The sequence below is a fragment of the Poecile atricapillus genome, chromosome 1 (assembly GCF_030490865.1).
Source record: "Poecile atricapillus isolate bPoeAtr1 chromosome 1, bPoeAtr1.hap1, whole genome shotgun sequence".
NCBI classification, from domain to species: domain Eukaryota; kingdom Metazoa; phylum Chordata; class Aves; order Passeriformes; family Paridae; genus Poecile; species Poecile atricapillus.
The window spans coordinates 133,009,159-133,026,507 of record NC_081249.1 but is presented as its reverse complement, the minus strand read 5'-3'; the positions used below and the strand labels follow the sequence as shown (position 1 = coordinate 133,026,507).

General features: G+C 40.7%; 1 protein-coding gene across 1 annotated transcript in view; it reads left to right on the top strand.

Annotated features, from left to right (window-relative positions):
* Window positions 1-15,191, top strand: part of PTPN5 (protein tyrosine phosphatase non-receptor type 5) — a 74,988-nt gene extending 59,797 nt beyond the window's left edge. Inside the window, exons 11-14 of the mRNA XM_058846060.1 lie at window positions 1,147-1,257; window positions 6,758-6,918; window positions 9,607-9,720; window positions 13,344-15,191. Of these exons, the coding sequence (XP_058702043.1) occupies window positions 1,147-1,257; window positions 6,758-6,918; window positions 9,607-9,720; window positions 13,344-13,437 (480 nt within the window). The 3' untranslated portion in view covers window positions 13,438-15,191. The remainder of the gene's footprint in view (window positions 1-1,146; window positions 1,258-6,757; window positions 6,919-9,606; window positions 9,721-13,343) is intronic.
* The last annotated feature ends 2,158 nt before the right edge of the window (window positions 15,192-17,349 follow it).

Genomic DNA, 17,349 nt, shown 5'->3' with positions numbered 1-17,349 from the left:
CAGTAACTTTGCAAGGTACTTTTCCGTTGTTAGTCTTTCTCCTCAAGTGGAATTACGTTTGGTGGGGGAGAGCAAAATGATTCAACTTGTTTCGTTCAAGATTGTGTACAGCTGTGTCAAAGGAATCTTACAAGCATCATCTTTACTGAGGTTTGTTGAATAGCAGATACCTACTCCCCTGTGATAATGAAACAGCTTCTTGCATTATCATAAGGGAGCCTTTTTCTCAGGCTCTGCCTCATTCACATCATTCCTTGTACATGAATTAATTTGTGCACCATCTTGAAATACCTGTCTCTGCCTTTGCATATTGATTAATTTAGAGAAACTAAATACAAAACCACAGTCATTTTTAGCCCTCCTTCCAGGATCAGAGTGCTTACAAATTTTCACTGGCTCATCTCTAATGTATCAGTACCACAAAGTAGATCTGCAAATGGACTATAGTTTCTGTGTTTCTAAGTGTCAGGTTGTGCTGGCTGCATCTCTGACTGTTTTTTTGGCAAAATCAAATGTAGTAGTCCAATCTCTCCCTTAGCTACTGCTGCCTTTTAGTTCCCTAGCTTTGAAAGATTTTCACTGAGAATTTTAAGTGGATTTTGGTACGTAATCTATTTCCCCAAACATCCCCAGTCATGTTATTTTGTGCAACAGCACACGGACATGATCATTTTATATTCAGAGAGCATTGAGTCTTTATAAAAAATAGAAAAGCTGTATTTTGTGTTTCTATATCAGTATATATGCAGCACAGATATATTGGTAGCTAGTGTATATTATACTAATCATTATTATCTTAAGAAAAGGATTAATTTAAAAAACACAAGCACATTGCCACCGGCCTCTCTAATGAGCCTTCAAAATGCACATCAGTTGCATAAAGATAAATAAGGATGTGTGTACTTAAAAGCATTGGTTGGTAATTACTTGATTTGTGCATTTTTAATCAAGCAATCAGGCTATTATGGATGCAGCAAAAATCAGCTGAAATGTGTCCCTGTTTAGTAAGTGAAAGCTTGTACTTATTATAGAAGCAAAATTTATTCATATTCATCAATGCATGTGCTATATTCAATTTCAGAGGAGAAAAAATACGAGTCTCCCTTGATACCTGCTTTAACTGGATTTGTTTTATATTGAACACAGAAATGCACAGAATATTGGCCAGAGGAACAGGTCACCTATGAAGGAATAGAAATCACAGTTAACAGAGTCGTACAAGCAGACGATTACCGTTTAAGGCTCATCACCCTAAAGGTAAATCATTCCAATGTACCTACAGTAGCTTAGCTGTCTAAACCTATAAATGCAGATGTTCAAGGGGAGTTGTGTAGAAAGTTTCTGCACAGTGTACTGCTGTACAAATACCACTTTTCATTACTGGAGTCTTCTTAGCTTTGCCCCGTTCACCAGCAAGAAGATTACAGGAAAATAAGCAGTCAGAGGTTTAGGCTGCATGTGTACAGTCTGAAAGCAACCAGGCCAGTAGTAGTAGTATGGGGTTCACTGGGTAAGAAACCAGTGACTCATTCTTTGCCTTTTCCTCTGGGTTCATTGATCATTTAGAATGAAATGTCAGCTCGCAGAGAGCTTCTTACTTTGCAAGTGTAGTTTTACATACCAGTAACCATTCTGTCATCTTGTGGATAGAAAATATTAGCACTGGTTTAATTTTTTAAGTACTCTAGATAGATACTGCTTAATCTAAAGTAACAGAGTCCTATTTAACAACTCTTTTCATTGCTAGCTTCTAGAATATCAAGCTACATGTTTCAGTAACAGTCTGTTTACATAAACTTCATACATCTTTCATCTGCCAGATCTACCCCGGCTTCAGTATAACATGACAATTTCTTTCCAAGCGGGAAAAACTCCTTTTATCCAACCACTTTCAAGTCTCTTCAGCCATATGCTAATGGGCAGAAAGCCAGCATATGACATCTTATGTCTGGATTCAGAGTGCAGAAAGTCTGTCACTCATGCTTTTGGCAAAGGCAGCAAGGAGAAAATCACACTCCCTGACAAGTGGGAAGTGAAGAATATTTACATGTTGCAGACTTGCAGCTCATCTGGTTTTGCTTTTCAGTTAGACAATGGTTTTGTTTTCAGTACTAGTGGGTCAATGTCTCTTTCCTCCACCCACAAATGTCAGGATGTGTACTGCTGAGTTCTAGACTTGAAATAAAGATTCCATTTAAGTTACCATTCCCTAGAGCTGTACATTTGTCATTTAATGGCAATAGTGGAGCAGCAGCTCTGAACCATGCATACATTAAGTGACTTGGTAGTGAAAACTGGAAAAGCCATGAACTGACTTCAGTTTGCCCTTAAACAGAAGTGTTCCGAAATAACATGATTACTGCATGCTTCATAGAGTGGACTGTCATTTTTCAGTATAGAGGACAAGATTTGTCAGGTTTTGGGAATTTAGAAATTGATCAGGCTATAGGCAAGACTTGTTTTCCTTTCTCAGAGAATGCTGCCACTGAGTCATGATCTCAGCTACAGAATACGTGATGGTAGACTAAAACCATCAATTAAATCTTGCTTCCTCCTAGCTGTTCCCAGGTCTTCTCAGTCTCAAGGAACCATCAATAGAGAATATTTTGTTCAAGTCAAAGCAGAAGTGTACAGCACCAAAGAAGTCAGGGTTCTCCAAGCAGAAGCATAAAATTTTTGACACAGTACACAAAACTAAAGGTATCCAGAGTTCAGCAGTAGAACTTTGTCTATTTTCTCTTGCTGTCAACTAAATTACTTATGTAGTGATTCATGTTTTTCTTCAGATGAATTTTACTTTTCTTTCAGTATTATTGACAACATTTTTATTATAATTTTTCACAACTGAGTTAAGAATTGGATGTTCATAACTTGTGTGACTCACACATAGTCACATATTCAAAAGCAACTGTGTTTCAGAGCAGTGTTGATCAGACTTACTGTGATGAGCTCGAGTACAATTCATGATAACTAGTTATGCTCTTTTAAACAGAGTATTTTCTCCCTAGGATAAATAACCTAAGGCCAGACTCTGTGCTATGATAGTAAGGCTCTCTTTTCCTGAAGTGAGCTAGACACAGCCTTAAGGATCCTATGGCTATGCTTCCATGAGCGCTTTAAACGCAGTGTAGGAAGGAACAGCATCTCAATGATGCCGAGCCTCCCTTTGTGCAGCTCTTGTTCTGACCCTTGTGCCATCTCTTATGTGCCCTCACAAGTGTTTGTGGCTGTGTGCCAAGCTAAAGGGATAATCTGATTGATCCATCTGAAAATTAATCCATCTCAAGAAAGGAAAAAGATTTAACATGATCGCTTTCCCAATCTAGTTCACTGTGAAGTTGTGCAAAAGCTCTGTCATCCAAAGAGAAGGATGGAAAATGCACAACCACACAGCACTCTTAGCATCTAGTGACTGACAAGCATAGGGAGGGACTTGGGAGTATACATGACAGAAACTATTTTCAGATTTTTGTGCGTTGTCCTTTAGAAAGAGTTATATTTGTCTTTTTTTTTTTTTCTCTCTCTCTCTTCAACTCAGCCAGCCATGTGTTGAAGGGAGGGTTGTGGAAGCTAACACTTCTGTTCTTGGACCTTTTGCTAACATTTACTTTGCCCTGTGCCAGCTGGGTAAATGGCTGCAAGGGTAAAGCCAGTTCCCTGGACACGATGTTACTATTTTGCACCTTTAGAAATCAGTCAGAAGGATATCACTTTGAACACACAAAATCAGAAGCTCACAGTGCTACTTGGCACTCCAGAAAGGAAACAGCACATTTGCTATATTCATAACCATGCTGAGACAGAGAATCAGAATTTGTGTCTCTCAAAAAGACCTGGACCACAGCTAAGCTAAAATTCCCACCTTCCATAATGTCTCTGAATTTCTCACCATGTCTAAGAGAAGTGCAGAATTGACAGGAAACCAATGTAAGTCTGTCTGTCAGAAGAGATAGAAAAATAACCTCCCATCTCTCTCCGTCATCTATTTATCTAGCTATCAGAGACAGAGATATGGCTTCTGGCTCTCTGTCTGTCAAATACATAATGAAAGCAATTATGTCACAAGCACAGCTCTGGCTTTGCTGAATGAATCTGTCAAGAGGGAACAAACTGCCTGGAGTGTTTTGCACACAGCTCTTGGCACTAAAAGAGCAGAATACTTTGAGGGGGGAGGAATTTTTTTGAGTTTGTTTTTTATGTAAGACAGTTTACTGAAATGCAGTCATGATATCTGAAGTCCAGATTTCTTTGTTATGTGCCTTCCCATTTGGATTTCTGTTCCATTTAGCAATGGTTGGGGTTGGAAGGGACCACTGGAGATCATCTGGTCTAAACCACCTGCTAAAGCAAGTTCCCCTAAAGCAGGTTAAATGTGTTTTTGTCTAGGTGAATTTTGAATATCCCAGAGAAACAGACTTGACAAATTCTCTGGTCACCCTGTTCCAGTGCTCTGTCACCCTCAAAAAATTTTTCCTCATATTCAGATGGAACTTTCTGTGTTTCCGTTTGTGCCCGTTGCCCTTTGTCCTGTAGCTGAGCGCTACTGAAGAGAGCCTTGACCCATCCTCTTGACATGCTCCCCTCAGATACAGATTTTAATAAGGTCCCCTCTCAGTTATCTCTCCTTCAAGCTAAACAGGCCCAGCTCCCTCTGAGGTGCTCCAGTGCCCTAATCCTTCATGGCCCTCAGCTGGAGCCTCTCCAGTAATGTCTTGTCTCTCTTGAGCTGGGGAATCCAGAATTGGACACAGCACTCCAGGTGAGGCCTCTCTAGGGCTGCGTAGAGAGGCAGGATCACCGCTCGCAACCTGACGACTCTGCTTTTCTTAATACGCCATGGGACAACATCGGCTTCCTTGGCCACAAGGACACTGCTAGCTCATGGGCAGCTTGTTGTCCACCAGGTCCTTTTCCACAAGGCTGCTTTCCAGCTGGTCATCCCCCAGACTGTACTGGTGCTGGGGTTGTTCTCCGCATGCAGGACCCTGCACTTGCCTGTGTTGAACTTCATCAGTTCCCCTCTCTCCAATTCTCCAGCCTGCCCACATCTCATGGAATGGCAGCACAGCTTTCTGGTGTGTCAGACACTCCTCCTAGTTTTTTATCATCATCAAAAAATGTGTTGAGGATATTCTCTGTCCCTTCATCCAGGTCATTGATGAGTAAATTGAACAGAGCTGAATTTACTGATCTCAGGGGAAAGCCATGGTTATAGGCCTTCAGCTGGGCTCTTTGCTGCTGATCACAGCCCTCTGAACCCATTCAGGCAGTTCTCAGCCCATCTCACTGCCCACTCATCTAACCTATGCTTCCTGAGCTTCCATCATGAGGAGGTTATGGGAGACTGGGTCAAAAACCCTGCTGAAATCAAGATAGACAATATTCCTGCTCTCCCCTCATCCACCCAGCCAGTCATACCACCATAGGAACCTTTCAGATCAGCCAAGAATAATTTCCTTTGGTAAATCCATGCTGAATACTCCAGATAACCTTCTTTTCCTGCACATTTTTGGAGGTGATATGCAGGGTGAGCTATTTAATTGCCTTTCCAGGGATGGACCTGAGGCTGATTGGTGTGTAGCCCTTTGGGTCCTCCTTCTTGCCATCTTTTTGAAGACTGGAGTGGTGTTGGCTTTCCTTCAGTCTTCAGGCTGAACCTCTCCTATTCTCCATGATCTTTCCAAGATGATGGAGAATGAGTTAGCAGTAACATCTGCCTGCTCCCTCAGCACTCATGGGTATATCTCATTGGGGCCCATGGATTTGTGGGTGTCAGGTTTACCCAAATGCTTTCTAACCCAATACTCATCAACCAAAGGAAAGTTGTCATTTTCTCCAGAATTTCTTGCCTTCAAGGTCTGGGATTCTCCTGAGGGGCCAGCATTGGCAATGAGTACTGAAAACAAAGGTGGCTTTCAGTAATTCTGCCTTCTCTGTATCCTCTACCACCAGGGCTCCCACCTCATTCAGCAGTAATCCTACATTTTCCCTGCTCTCCCTTTTGCTACTGATGCAACTGTAGAAACCCTTCTTGTTGTCCTTGACATCCCTTGCCAGATTTAATTCCAAATGGACCTTAACCTTTCTTGTAACATCTCTGCATACTTTGACAACATTCCTATATTCCTCCCAAGTGCCCTGTCCCTTTTTCCATATTCCATAAATTTCCTTCTTGTGATTTTTTTTTTTGTATTTGTTTGATTGGGGTTTTTTTTGACAAAAGCTTCTTGCTCATCCATGCATGGCTCCTGCCCTCTTTGCATGATTTCTTACCCAGAGGGATTCATTGAAATTGAGCTTGGAGGGAAGTGATGCTTGAATATCAAGGAGCTGTCTTGGATCCCCCATCTTCTGGGGCCCTAACTCAAGGGATTCTTGCAATTAAGTCCTTGAAGGAATCAAATTTATGTCTTCCAAAGTTCAGGCTTGCAATCCTACTTACTGCCCTTGCTCCTTCTATGTAGGATCCTCTACCATCTCTTGGCCACCGTAGCCAAGGCTGCCCCCAACCTTCATGTGCCCAGCCATGTACTTAATACAAGGACACCTCTCCTTGTTGGCTCCTTCACCCCCTCTGAGTCAAAAAGATCTCATCAGTGCTCTGCAGCGGTCTCCTGGACTGTGTGTTCCCAGCTGTGTTGTCATTCCAGCAGACTGATTTAATCCCCTCAGTCTTAAAGGGAAGGCCATGTTTCAGTATCAATTTACAATGAGTTCTTGTCAAACTTTTGTGGTGTTTGTCTTAACTGGATTGCAGAAAGGAGACGAAGTCAGAAACCTGAAACATTACTGGTATACGTCTTGGCCAGACCAGAAGACACCAGACCAGGCCCCTCCTCTGTTACAGCTAGTACTGGAAGTGGAAGAGGCCATGCAGAGTGCAGAGGAGAAGAATGCCCCAGTGATTGTTCACTGCAGGTAAATAAATGTTGTGTCTGAATTCCAAGGGTTTCTTCACATGCAGTGACACAGTGTAGACACTGCCATATAGGCCATCAGTCACACATGTGAAATCTTGCCCAACTGCTTCTGCAATTTGCTTGGAGTTTCAAAGCTTTTATGACAATGATTTTCTGTTATCAGGTGTTGCATTCAGATACAGTCTGAGCTGAACATAGAAGCTGGCAGTAGCTCAGTTACTTGCAAGAATAATTTCATTTTATTTGCCTTACCAGTAATATATGCCTTTAATTCTTTTAAGGGCCAGGTTAGAAAAGATAAACATACTTTAGGTGAAATTGAGTAGGAAGACACATGCAAGCAGACAAATAATAACATTCAACTTGAAGCATCAAAACCCCCTGTTTTGTAGATTCCTTCTTTGCTTTTTTTTTTTTTCAATCATTATTTGTCCAAAGACAATTTAAATACAATACATGAATGAAAGAGTGGGAAAGCTGATTATAGCAAGTAGTAATCTGTAGTCAGGAAACATATGCAACTGATAGTACAACTGAAGTATCAGTAAAAATCCTTGGCAAAGATGAAAACTTCTCTGGAAGAAGCAAAGTCTTTACAGTGGTTTGATGCCTGATGAGAAAATTGTAATTATCAATCAGAGCAGAATAAAAATAGATGAGGATAGATACTTCTCAGAAAGAAGAAGGGGTGATGTAGTTATCATTTGTAGACATGATGAAGTATGTTCTTCTGCTCTGCTAACTAGGGAGCGTGTCAAGCATCAGCAACCACTATTAAATCAGATATGCTAGTTGATTTTCATCCAAGAGTGTTCTAAAAAAGTTGGTTCACACACTCTAAACTGTTAAAGTTTAGTATAGATGAATTACAGTTCTTGGAGAACTGGAGACATTCCAGAGGTCTAAAAGGAAGCCCTGTTTTGCCAGTGTTTAGAAAGGTAAAATGTGATTACTTGGAAACTACAGTCTGTCCTCAAAACAGTTGTTCAAGGTAAATAGCAGAAAGCCTGATAAGAGATGCAGTTAATCTTGCCAGGGTAATCTTCCGTAATTTCAATAACATACATTTTGCCAAATTTATTTTTGTACAGAATTTTACTTAATTTTGAATAATGTTTTCTAGGAAACAGCAGATGGTTGCTCTCCAAAAGCCATAGTAAATGGATATTATACAATGAGAATGTTTTTAAAGAGCCTCTTGGCAGAAATGCTTGATAGCCTGGTGTCATCAAAGATCCGACTATAAGCTAATATGGAATAATCACTATTAAAATGCTCCTGTGATGCCACATGTCCAGTTTTTCTGCCTGTGTTTTAAAACAGATGTGGAAAAATTTGGCAGAGTTCAGATGAAACTAAGAAACATTTTGTAAGGAGGTCCTCTTTTTTGTCCATGAAATTCGTGACTCTCCAGGAGCTGCTTGAAGAACTATGGTATCTGGTGCTGGTTACTGCGTAACTCTTACTTTGCATATTTGCTCTGTCCTCTTGTATGGTGTTATCCCCATGACACAGTAATAATCCGGGGAGAAACAGGGCATTTTTATTTGAAAAAAAAAAATACTAAGAGACATGGTGATAGGATTATGAAGTGTTCCATGTGGATAGCGTGCCACCCACTGCTGTCTTAGCACTGAGAGACCTGCAGCTTGTCCTGGGACAAGCGTTGTTTCTTTTATCTAAAAATGGGTATTGTTCCCTCCCTTTGCAAAACACTGAGGCACTGAGGTCTCTGGACAGTAAGCAGTATCAGGAGCTGTGTGCTGTGGTCTGTTTGGTTATGGTCAAGTGGAAGATGAAGGACTTGTGGGCAGCTGTGAACAGTGAACTCCAATGTTGCTTGAACGTTTGTTGCCAGTGGTTTTGCATTACAGTTTTCTCACAATGTAAATGAAAGCAGGATTTCCTGTAGTTATTTCAGGTAATTATTCCTGAGTATTATTAATTATCTGAGACTTAATTATTTAACACATTAGAAGGGCTTCCAGCATTTGCTGGTAGTTTGTTAGGTGATGAGAAGAATTTGCAGCTTCTATAGCCCTGTGTCTTTGAAAATAAACTCAGTTCTGGTCATTAACTAAGGACTGCATCAGATACGAAAGAGTTGAGGAAAAATTAAATAAATTTTTTTGATAGTGAATTTGTTGTGTTCTGCTCTAATTCAAATTACTAGATTGTAGATCTGGTCATAAAATGGCATCACACTTACTATAGTGCTGTTAGCTCTAATTATTTAACCAAGGGTTGGGGTTTTTTACTCTACCCGTGAATGAAAATAGCTTTCAAAGAAGCTGTTAGAATTGAGAATTGCAAAGCAAAGTTTGCCTGCAAAGCAAGGGTTGCTTTCAAACCAAATCTTACTAAGAAATGCAGAAGCTTTTTTTCAATGGTTCAGTGAGAGGTTCAACAAGATACTGGGTCAGTGAGTCTCCAATAGTCCATTTTTAGCACTGTATCTGCAATGTTCACCCTTTTGCTGTGGTGGCTCACACTTAATCATGTCATCCAGTGAAGCTGGTATCTTTTCCTAGTTACGGCTTTCCATCTGGAAGCACCCAGCTGGCAAAGGTCGGAGGGACAAAAGGGATCATGGAGTCTGTGCTGGTTTAGTGGCAATCATTTGACAAGAAAGTTCCAAAATCCTTCTGACATCTCCAGTGCCTCTCTCTGCTCTTCCCTTCCGTAGTGCAGGCATCGGGAGGACTGGCTGCTTTATTGCCACAAGTGTCTGCTGTAAACAGCTGAAGAACGAGGGCATAGTTGACATTTTGCGAACAGCCTGCCAGTTACGGTTAGACAGGTAAGAAAGCCTGTTTTTTTTCCAGAAAATAAAAAGAAAAAATGCTAATATTTCCCCTTATTTAAGGAGAAGCAAATAAGAAGAGGGGAAGAGAGAATGTTCCTCTGACTTGTAATCTTTGCCTGAGCAGTAAACCTTAATGAACAGCGCTAGAGCTGATTTAGGTTCACAGCTGGCATCAAAGTCTGCACAGCTGCCCATCTCCATGCAACAAGGAGTGACCTTTTACCAGCTGAGTTGGCCCCCTGTTCCTACAGAAGCTAAGGCTCAAAGATCTGCTGTACTTAAGTTCAGAGCCACAGATCATCACTGTCCTCCCAGAAGGAGTAATGAAAATTCATCTCATACACTGGAGCTGTGAGCCACGGTGGGAGAGACATTGCCTGGGGAAGGAGAGTGCACAACCTGGAATGTTTGCAGACATATGAAAGGAGCTGTGAAAATCTCCACAAATTTAATGGTTTCCAGTTAAGCATTTCTTAACACACCACCTTGAGTTTGATTATGAAGTAAATAGACTTGAATTTTGTACCAGAGATGTTATTTTTTCCTCTCCTACTGGTTTCAAATGCCTTCAAAACATGTCTCAGTGCTCTCTCTAATGATAATGATAAATGTAGTCGGGGGAAGAGATGTCACGAAAAACATACCAAAGATTTTTCTGAGGAAAAAAAAGAACCTCAACCCCACGCTGAACTTTATTTCAGGGAAGAAATTATGCTCAGTGGGAGGCAAAAAATTAAATGCTTGCTGCCCTGCTGAGGCTCTGATAGACAGGGACCTGCAGGGGCTTAGAGATTTGGCTGTTTCAGTGGATTTTAGTCCAGAAAAGGGAAAATTTCTTGAGAAAAAGAAAACCAGGATATGAATAGTGAGTGCTGATTATCTATGGTCCAGTTAAATATCTGTCTGGATGTAAAATATCTGTCTCTGTGACTAATGCTACACAGGGAAATCACCACACAAATGAAGGCTAAAGGTGCCTGCTTACAAATGTGTGTGATACAGCAGGCCAATTGCAAATACTAGCTTTGAAGGGAGAGGGGAACTGGCAGTCACTTTAAGACTCTGAAGAAGGAAATTCATACTTAAAGGACACCATAGGGGGAAAGAAAGACTGCAGGAGCCTCTGTAGCTGCCATGTAGCTCTCAGGAGTGGGATGGAATAGATAAAAGCCATTTAAATGTCATGGGGTAAAATACTCAAGATGGAAAGCAGATCACCATCCTTCCTACAGAAAAGCATGATTTCTTCAAGGACTGAAAAATAGGGCTTGTAGTCTCTTGGAAGCCACCCACTCTCATTTTCAATAACTCCCCCCAAAATCTTCAGGAGGCTTCAAAAGTAACATAAGAGGTTGAGACAGTGTCCAGGCAGCTATAAGAGGGAAGACTGTGTCTCCTCCTCTTGCCTGATCATTACTGTCTAGAATGGGAAGGAGTCACCAGGGACTTACGGAAAGAAGGCTGAATTCAGGCCAGAGTAGATGTCTGAAAGACTACACCTCCCTGCTTTACACAGAAGTAGAAAGGTTGACATTAGCCCTGAGAACCACCTTTGAGGTTGCCATGGGTATGGAGAGAACAAAGGGTTTTTTCCCTTCTTTCCCTCACAAATCCCATGGAAAAGTTTTGTGCACTGGGCTTTGCATCAGTGGCCAACAGATGGTCCTAAAATAACCTGGTATGACTCAGGAGAGGAAGTAATCATTCCTGCGTCCTTTCCACAGTGCTGAGAGACATTTGCTGTCATTGCCCACAATGCAACTCAGATTTCAAAGGTTTCTGTGGCAAATAGGGGTGAAAACAAAGCCAAAGCCTGGACATGAAGCACATGTCATGGTGTACATATGTGCAGCAAGGGAGAAAGCCACCACACATCAGGAAACCAGATAAAAAACAAAATAATCTCCTGTGGTCTGAATCTCAATGGCCATCCTGGTGCTTCTGTTGCTTCAACTTCAGGGTGCAACCCCCCTGTTAATGGAATTTCTTGGGGAGAATCATCAGATATGACTAATGTTCCTTGTATTCCTTGTCTGACATAGGTGCATTTCAGTGCTGTGTGGAGCACAGAGGGACTCAGAAACAAACCAACTGTGAGCTTGTATTAAGTAGAGCAGATGGGGAGGAGATGCTTAGCTAGGAAATATTTATTTTTTTTCCTTAGAAACACAGTGTGTGTTTCTCACCTTTGCTAGTTGCTGGAGAATAGTTCCCTGCCCTTCCCTGCTTACTGTTAAGCATTATTTCAAGCAGCTGCTTAACAAAGTAAGTGCAAGGGGCTGAAGGACAAGGTTGTCTTTCCCACTAATCTTCCCCTTACAGGTATGGCTACTGTGTGACCCATAGTGGTTAAGCTGGACCCCATAGAAAAGGGCCCTAAGGAGGGTGCTAGCAGTCTGCTACCCATTTGGCTGAGAGGAAGCAATTTTCATGAATGGCCTCTGGTGAGGTTTCTAAGGGAATGCACTGCATAAGCTCTTCCTCAGACTGACACAGTCTGGTTGGCTCCATGTCACCCGTGGATTCCCATGTTCCTCAACTCCACTTGTCATTTCAGCCTCCTTTTGGCACTGTGCTGCCAGGACCTGTGCACCAGCACCAGTGCTGGAACAATTCTGCATACACTCTGTGAGTTTCAGACACAAGTTTTAATTGTCTTCATAATGGGTTGTCAAGAGATCATATCACTTTCAAAGGGGTACTCTTAGCAAAATTTCAAATGTTAGTAGAAGCTGCTAAAAATTAACAACTTCATCCTGATTTTGTTCATTTCTGTTTCCCTCTGTAGTGCTCGTATGTTGGTTAATATGCTCCTTGCTGAAATACACAGGCTAATGGCACATGGAAAATCAAACTATTTTTGCTCCTGCTTGCATTTCTTTTCAGGTTTCAGTTTTAAAGAGAACTCTAAAAGCTGAAAAATAAGCTGAACTAAAACAGATTACTGTGCTGAGGGATATTTTGCTATCAATCAGTCAGCTCAGTTTCAAATCTGAAGTTACCTTTCTAAAGTAACATTGTGTGCTCCAAAATCCTGCTGGCCATCTCTAGTTCTCTGACTAACTTGCCAAAAGCTTGATGTGGAGCGGCACAGAAGAAAGAATCCTCATTGCAGAATGGGAAAATTGCATCAGCTGTCTGGGCTGGTTTGGCTTGGCCTGGCCTGTCCCTCTTTGGTCCCAAATTCAGTCCCTACTGCATTTGTGAAGTCTTGGATAAGTTACTTCCCCTCTTTATTCCCCTGCTCCCATATATCTCTCCAGGGCTTTGGGGTAGAAATTACTTTTCACAGAAAGGTTCTTGGAGTACAGGTGCTCAGGTAGTAAATTACGATGGTAGTGCTTTGTTGGAGAAGAGCCTCTGCCAAGGAAAATGAATGTAAAGCCCATTTCTGTTCTCATTACCTTCTGTTCCTTTGTTAGCAGAAACTTTCAAAATGGAGCTCAAGGTCAGACTTGAAGCTAGTCACAATCAAAGGGCACTTCTCACTCATTTCAGAAAGCTTTGAAATAGACCTTTGGTGTGGAGCACAAGTTTCATGTTAGCTGTGCTATTTCCTCATGTGTTTTCTAGTAATAAGACTGCTGTTTCCCTCCCCTTTTCTTCTTGCCTTTCAGGGGTGGAATGATCCAGACTTGTGAACAGTATCAATTTGTGCATCATGTCATGAGCTTGTACGGAAAGCAGCTTTCTAGAGCAGCAGAAGAATAAGTGTTCATGATATTCCTAAAGGCTAAAGCCAGGAGAACTTTTGACTGCACTCAGATACATTTCAGATCTGATAAGAGACACATGGTAACCTGGCTGTCTTAGCTGGAAAGATATTATTTTACTTTGATATTGCTTTTATGCTCTTGTTTGCATTGACATTTAAGAGCTGAGATACGCCTTGTCTTAAACATATGTGACAGGACATAATCTTCACCAAAAAAAGCTTATTTATACTGTAAATAATAATTGCAGCTTCATTTGTTACAAAAGCAAGAAAAAGCCAGAAAAATACACTGTCTTCAGTTTGCTATTTTTTAAAAGGTCATTGCTAATATATCCAAATACAGTGTGAAACTTTCTGAATTGTCATGCTGAAATGTGCCGTATGTTGACTAAGCTTGAAAGTAAATTTTTGCCTCTTTCTGATTGTTTTTACATATAAATTTACCGAATACTGTGTGTATCGTAAACCTTCTGAGCCTCTGCATAGAAAGACTCAAGTAGATTCACGTTGAAATGATGTTTCACACATCATGTTTGCTTGTTTATTTTTTCTAAAGCAGTCCACTACCAGTGTTATCAGAACTAAGGGGGAAACAATATTTCAATGAGTCAAATTCTTGCCTCGAATTCTTACCAGCAGTGTACCCCAGTATCATGACAGTGGGGTGAATCTGAGTAGACATTAATCTGAACATTAATGCTTTGTGCTTTACCTTTTCTTTGTCAATATTTGGGCATCTTAGTCATCTGGCAAACAGATTGTATTTCTGCAAATAGTTTCTATTTTTACATAGAATACAATTTCTCCTGAAATCTGAGATTCTAAATCAGGTGAGGAATTTTTTTAGTTCATCTTTATTAGCAGTCTAATAATTAAATCACTTTTATTCTATTAATTTATACTTGTTTCGAAGCGTTGGGGGTAACTATGTGTCCAGTGCCTATTAAAATTAATGCAAATCCTAAAGGCAGCTTAAAAAAAAAAAAAAAGTGCGAACTTTTTGGCGTCTTTGTGATAAATTTGCCCTCAACACAAATTTAGACAATTATTAGCCCATTCTAACCAGTGGTCCAGGCAACAGTGTTTCCTTTCCAGTAATACAGACTGCTGCCTGTGCTTTTTGGTTTAGACTTCAATCAGGCTGGGAAGATTATAGTTTGTGTTTAATGCTTAGAGGTGAGCACACGTTTTAGTGCTTCACTGAGCAGAGAAAAATGGAGGTAGCAGGATCCTTAACATGAAAGATGAGTGTTTTGTGAATAGAAGCTCTGATGACCTACTAAAAATATATTTGCTTCTCTTTATTTGTAACAATAACCAAAACCCACTGCTTCTATTAGTGCAGAGGATTCTGCGAATTTACTGCACTTCCTAATCAGGAGAAGGTAAAGCAGCTCTCAGAACAATAAGGGCTGATCCTGCTCCCACTGATGTTTTGCCATTGACGTCAGCAGGTGCAGGGTAAGGCCTGAAACGTTACACCTACAACTTCATCACTGTGGGGAAAAAGTTTCCCAATATTTCAGTACACATCTTTGTGTTTATTCTGTATCCATGAACCTGTAAAAATCCTGTCTGCAGGGTTTGCATGAATGTGTGGCAAAATGTGTTATCTTTAAACCACTTGATTTTATTGCTGTATTTAAAATATTTCCTTCAGTGAGAAGCTAGCAGAAAGAACTGGCATTCTTTTTTAAAATACTGGTGATAGTCATTAAAGAGAGCAATAAACTTAAGCTTTTGAGCATAACATGACTGTTAGTTTTATGTAAATCTTGATAGCTATATTCTCCTCGGTGCTACCAACTTTTTCAAAGGGGTAACACTATTCCATCTAAGCACTCTTTAAAAATAACACAATAACCACTGGTATTCTGAATAACATTGAAAGTGGAACTCCCTATAAATATTTTTCAGCTTTTCAGTGCCCTTCCATGGCAAAACTGACTCAGTGAATAAAACTACTTGCTCTGTCATCAGCTTCCCATGCATCTGCTAAAGAATACTTGTTGGTTGGAGGGCAATGTGCATATAGGAGGTAAGTTCAACAGATATGTTGCCTCCTGCACAAGGAGATTTTCTAGAGGAGAATAACTTTATGGTTATTTAAGTTATAAAGGACTCTAAGACACTGGCCTTGAGGTCCTTGCACAGATGATCAGCAGGTGTTAGCTGGCAGTGCTTCACTGGCTTGAGTAGAAGTGAATGATTTACACCAGTGAAGGAAATCTGGCCTGATGTCCACTCCCATTCAACATGTGTGGAATGTCCTGAGAGTGTGGTGGTTGATAAAATCAGGTTGTTTAGCATCAATTCACTGCTACAAAGCACATGTCAGCCTCATTGCATGCTCTGGTGATGAGGGCTGCACTGCTGCCACCTCCTACTAGGCAAGAGAAACACCACTTGGTCAGGATCAAAATATTCAAATGCCTCTTGAAGTGTTATTTTGTCTAACAGATTTGGAGCTAATCCTCCTATTTACTCTCTGGCCTTATCATAATTAACATATTTCTGGCTCTTTTTTTCTTTACTTTTTCTTTTTAATAGAATTTGAGATCTGAAGGACCTTTTATCAGCTGTTCTGATCTCTTCTGGCAGCAGAGGTAGTCTTAAGAAGTGCTTGAGATTAGCAGAAAGGAGCTCTGGCCGTGTGCAAGCACTTGAGATGAGTGGGGCTGCTGCTTCTGTAATCAGTGTGTTTGAAACTGAGCTGACAATAGGAACCAAGCTAAGCTATGTCTCTGGCTAGGCTTGTCTTTTTACTCTTTCTCTATTAAATGAAAATTCCAAGCATATTTTATCCACTCTCTCCTGTTCAGTGCCTGGAACTCTTTGTACCAGAGACCACAGGATTAGTACCTACAATACAGTTGTTTCCCAGAGGGCTGAATTCCTCTCTCCAAGTGGGTAAGCATATAGCAAACATAGGATGATTTTATTTAGAATTAACTGTGATGTCTTCTGTTTGATAAGCTTTTCACGCTTTGCACAGGGCAGAGCCTAGCTCAGTGCCTTGGTTGTTTGCTGGTTGGTTTGGTCACCACACTTAAGTAGTTGTATCCTGTTTCTGTCATGGTAACAGGCCAATAGCACATTCTGTCCTCATGCAGATAGTCTGATATCAGCAGGTACCAAAGTTACGTAAAAACAAAAGCTAAGATTGCACTTGAGTGTAAGGGCTGTCCCCAGATAAAGCACGACTCGTTCTCTGAAGGATCAAGATAAAGATGACTTGGTCAAATTATTCTTAAATGTCAACTACCTAGTAGTCATGTAGGGAAGAGAATTGCATTTCTTCCAAGACTTTCAAAAGTATCTATTTATTCTGGTCTTTTCCTCTATAATTATTCTACAATGGAAAAATCTTAACATGTGAATTCACAGTTGCAAAATTGACTTGAGAATGAAGACAGGACAAAACAGGACCTTGGTTGCTGTCACTTCCCTGCTGTCTCTTCAGTGGAGGAATCATGCAGCCTGCACATGGATGGTCATTCTTTATAGATTTGCTATGGAGAAAAAACAAAGCACTTCTTTTGAAGTCCCTGGAGATAACCTTGTTTCTTCTGCCAAGTCTGTAGATGAGTATTTCCTGGTGTCTGCAAGAGTGACAGTCACCTTAGGATAAAGTAGAGCAGCTCAAGCAAGCTCCTGCAAGTTAAACAAAATCCTTCATTCAAAAGCACAAAAGAAATATGTGAATGAAAGCAGCCTTTGCAGCTTTGTGCATAAAGTACAGGCAGTCAAAAATCTGCATGCTCTAGGCAACACAAGCATTGATTTCTTGTGTCTCAAAGTGAATTTCACATAATCACAAAGAAGTTAATTTCTTTGATTACATGCAAGGAAAGAGAAGGATCCACTCTTACTTGAACACTGATAGAGATCAGGCTCCAGCGCCTGAG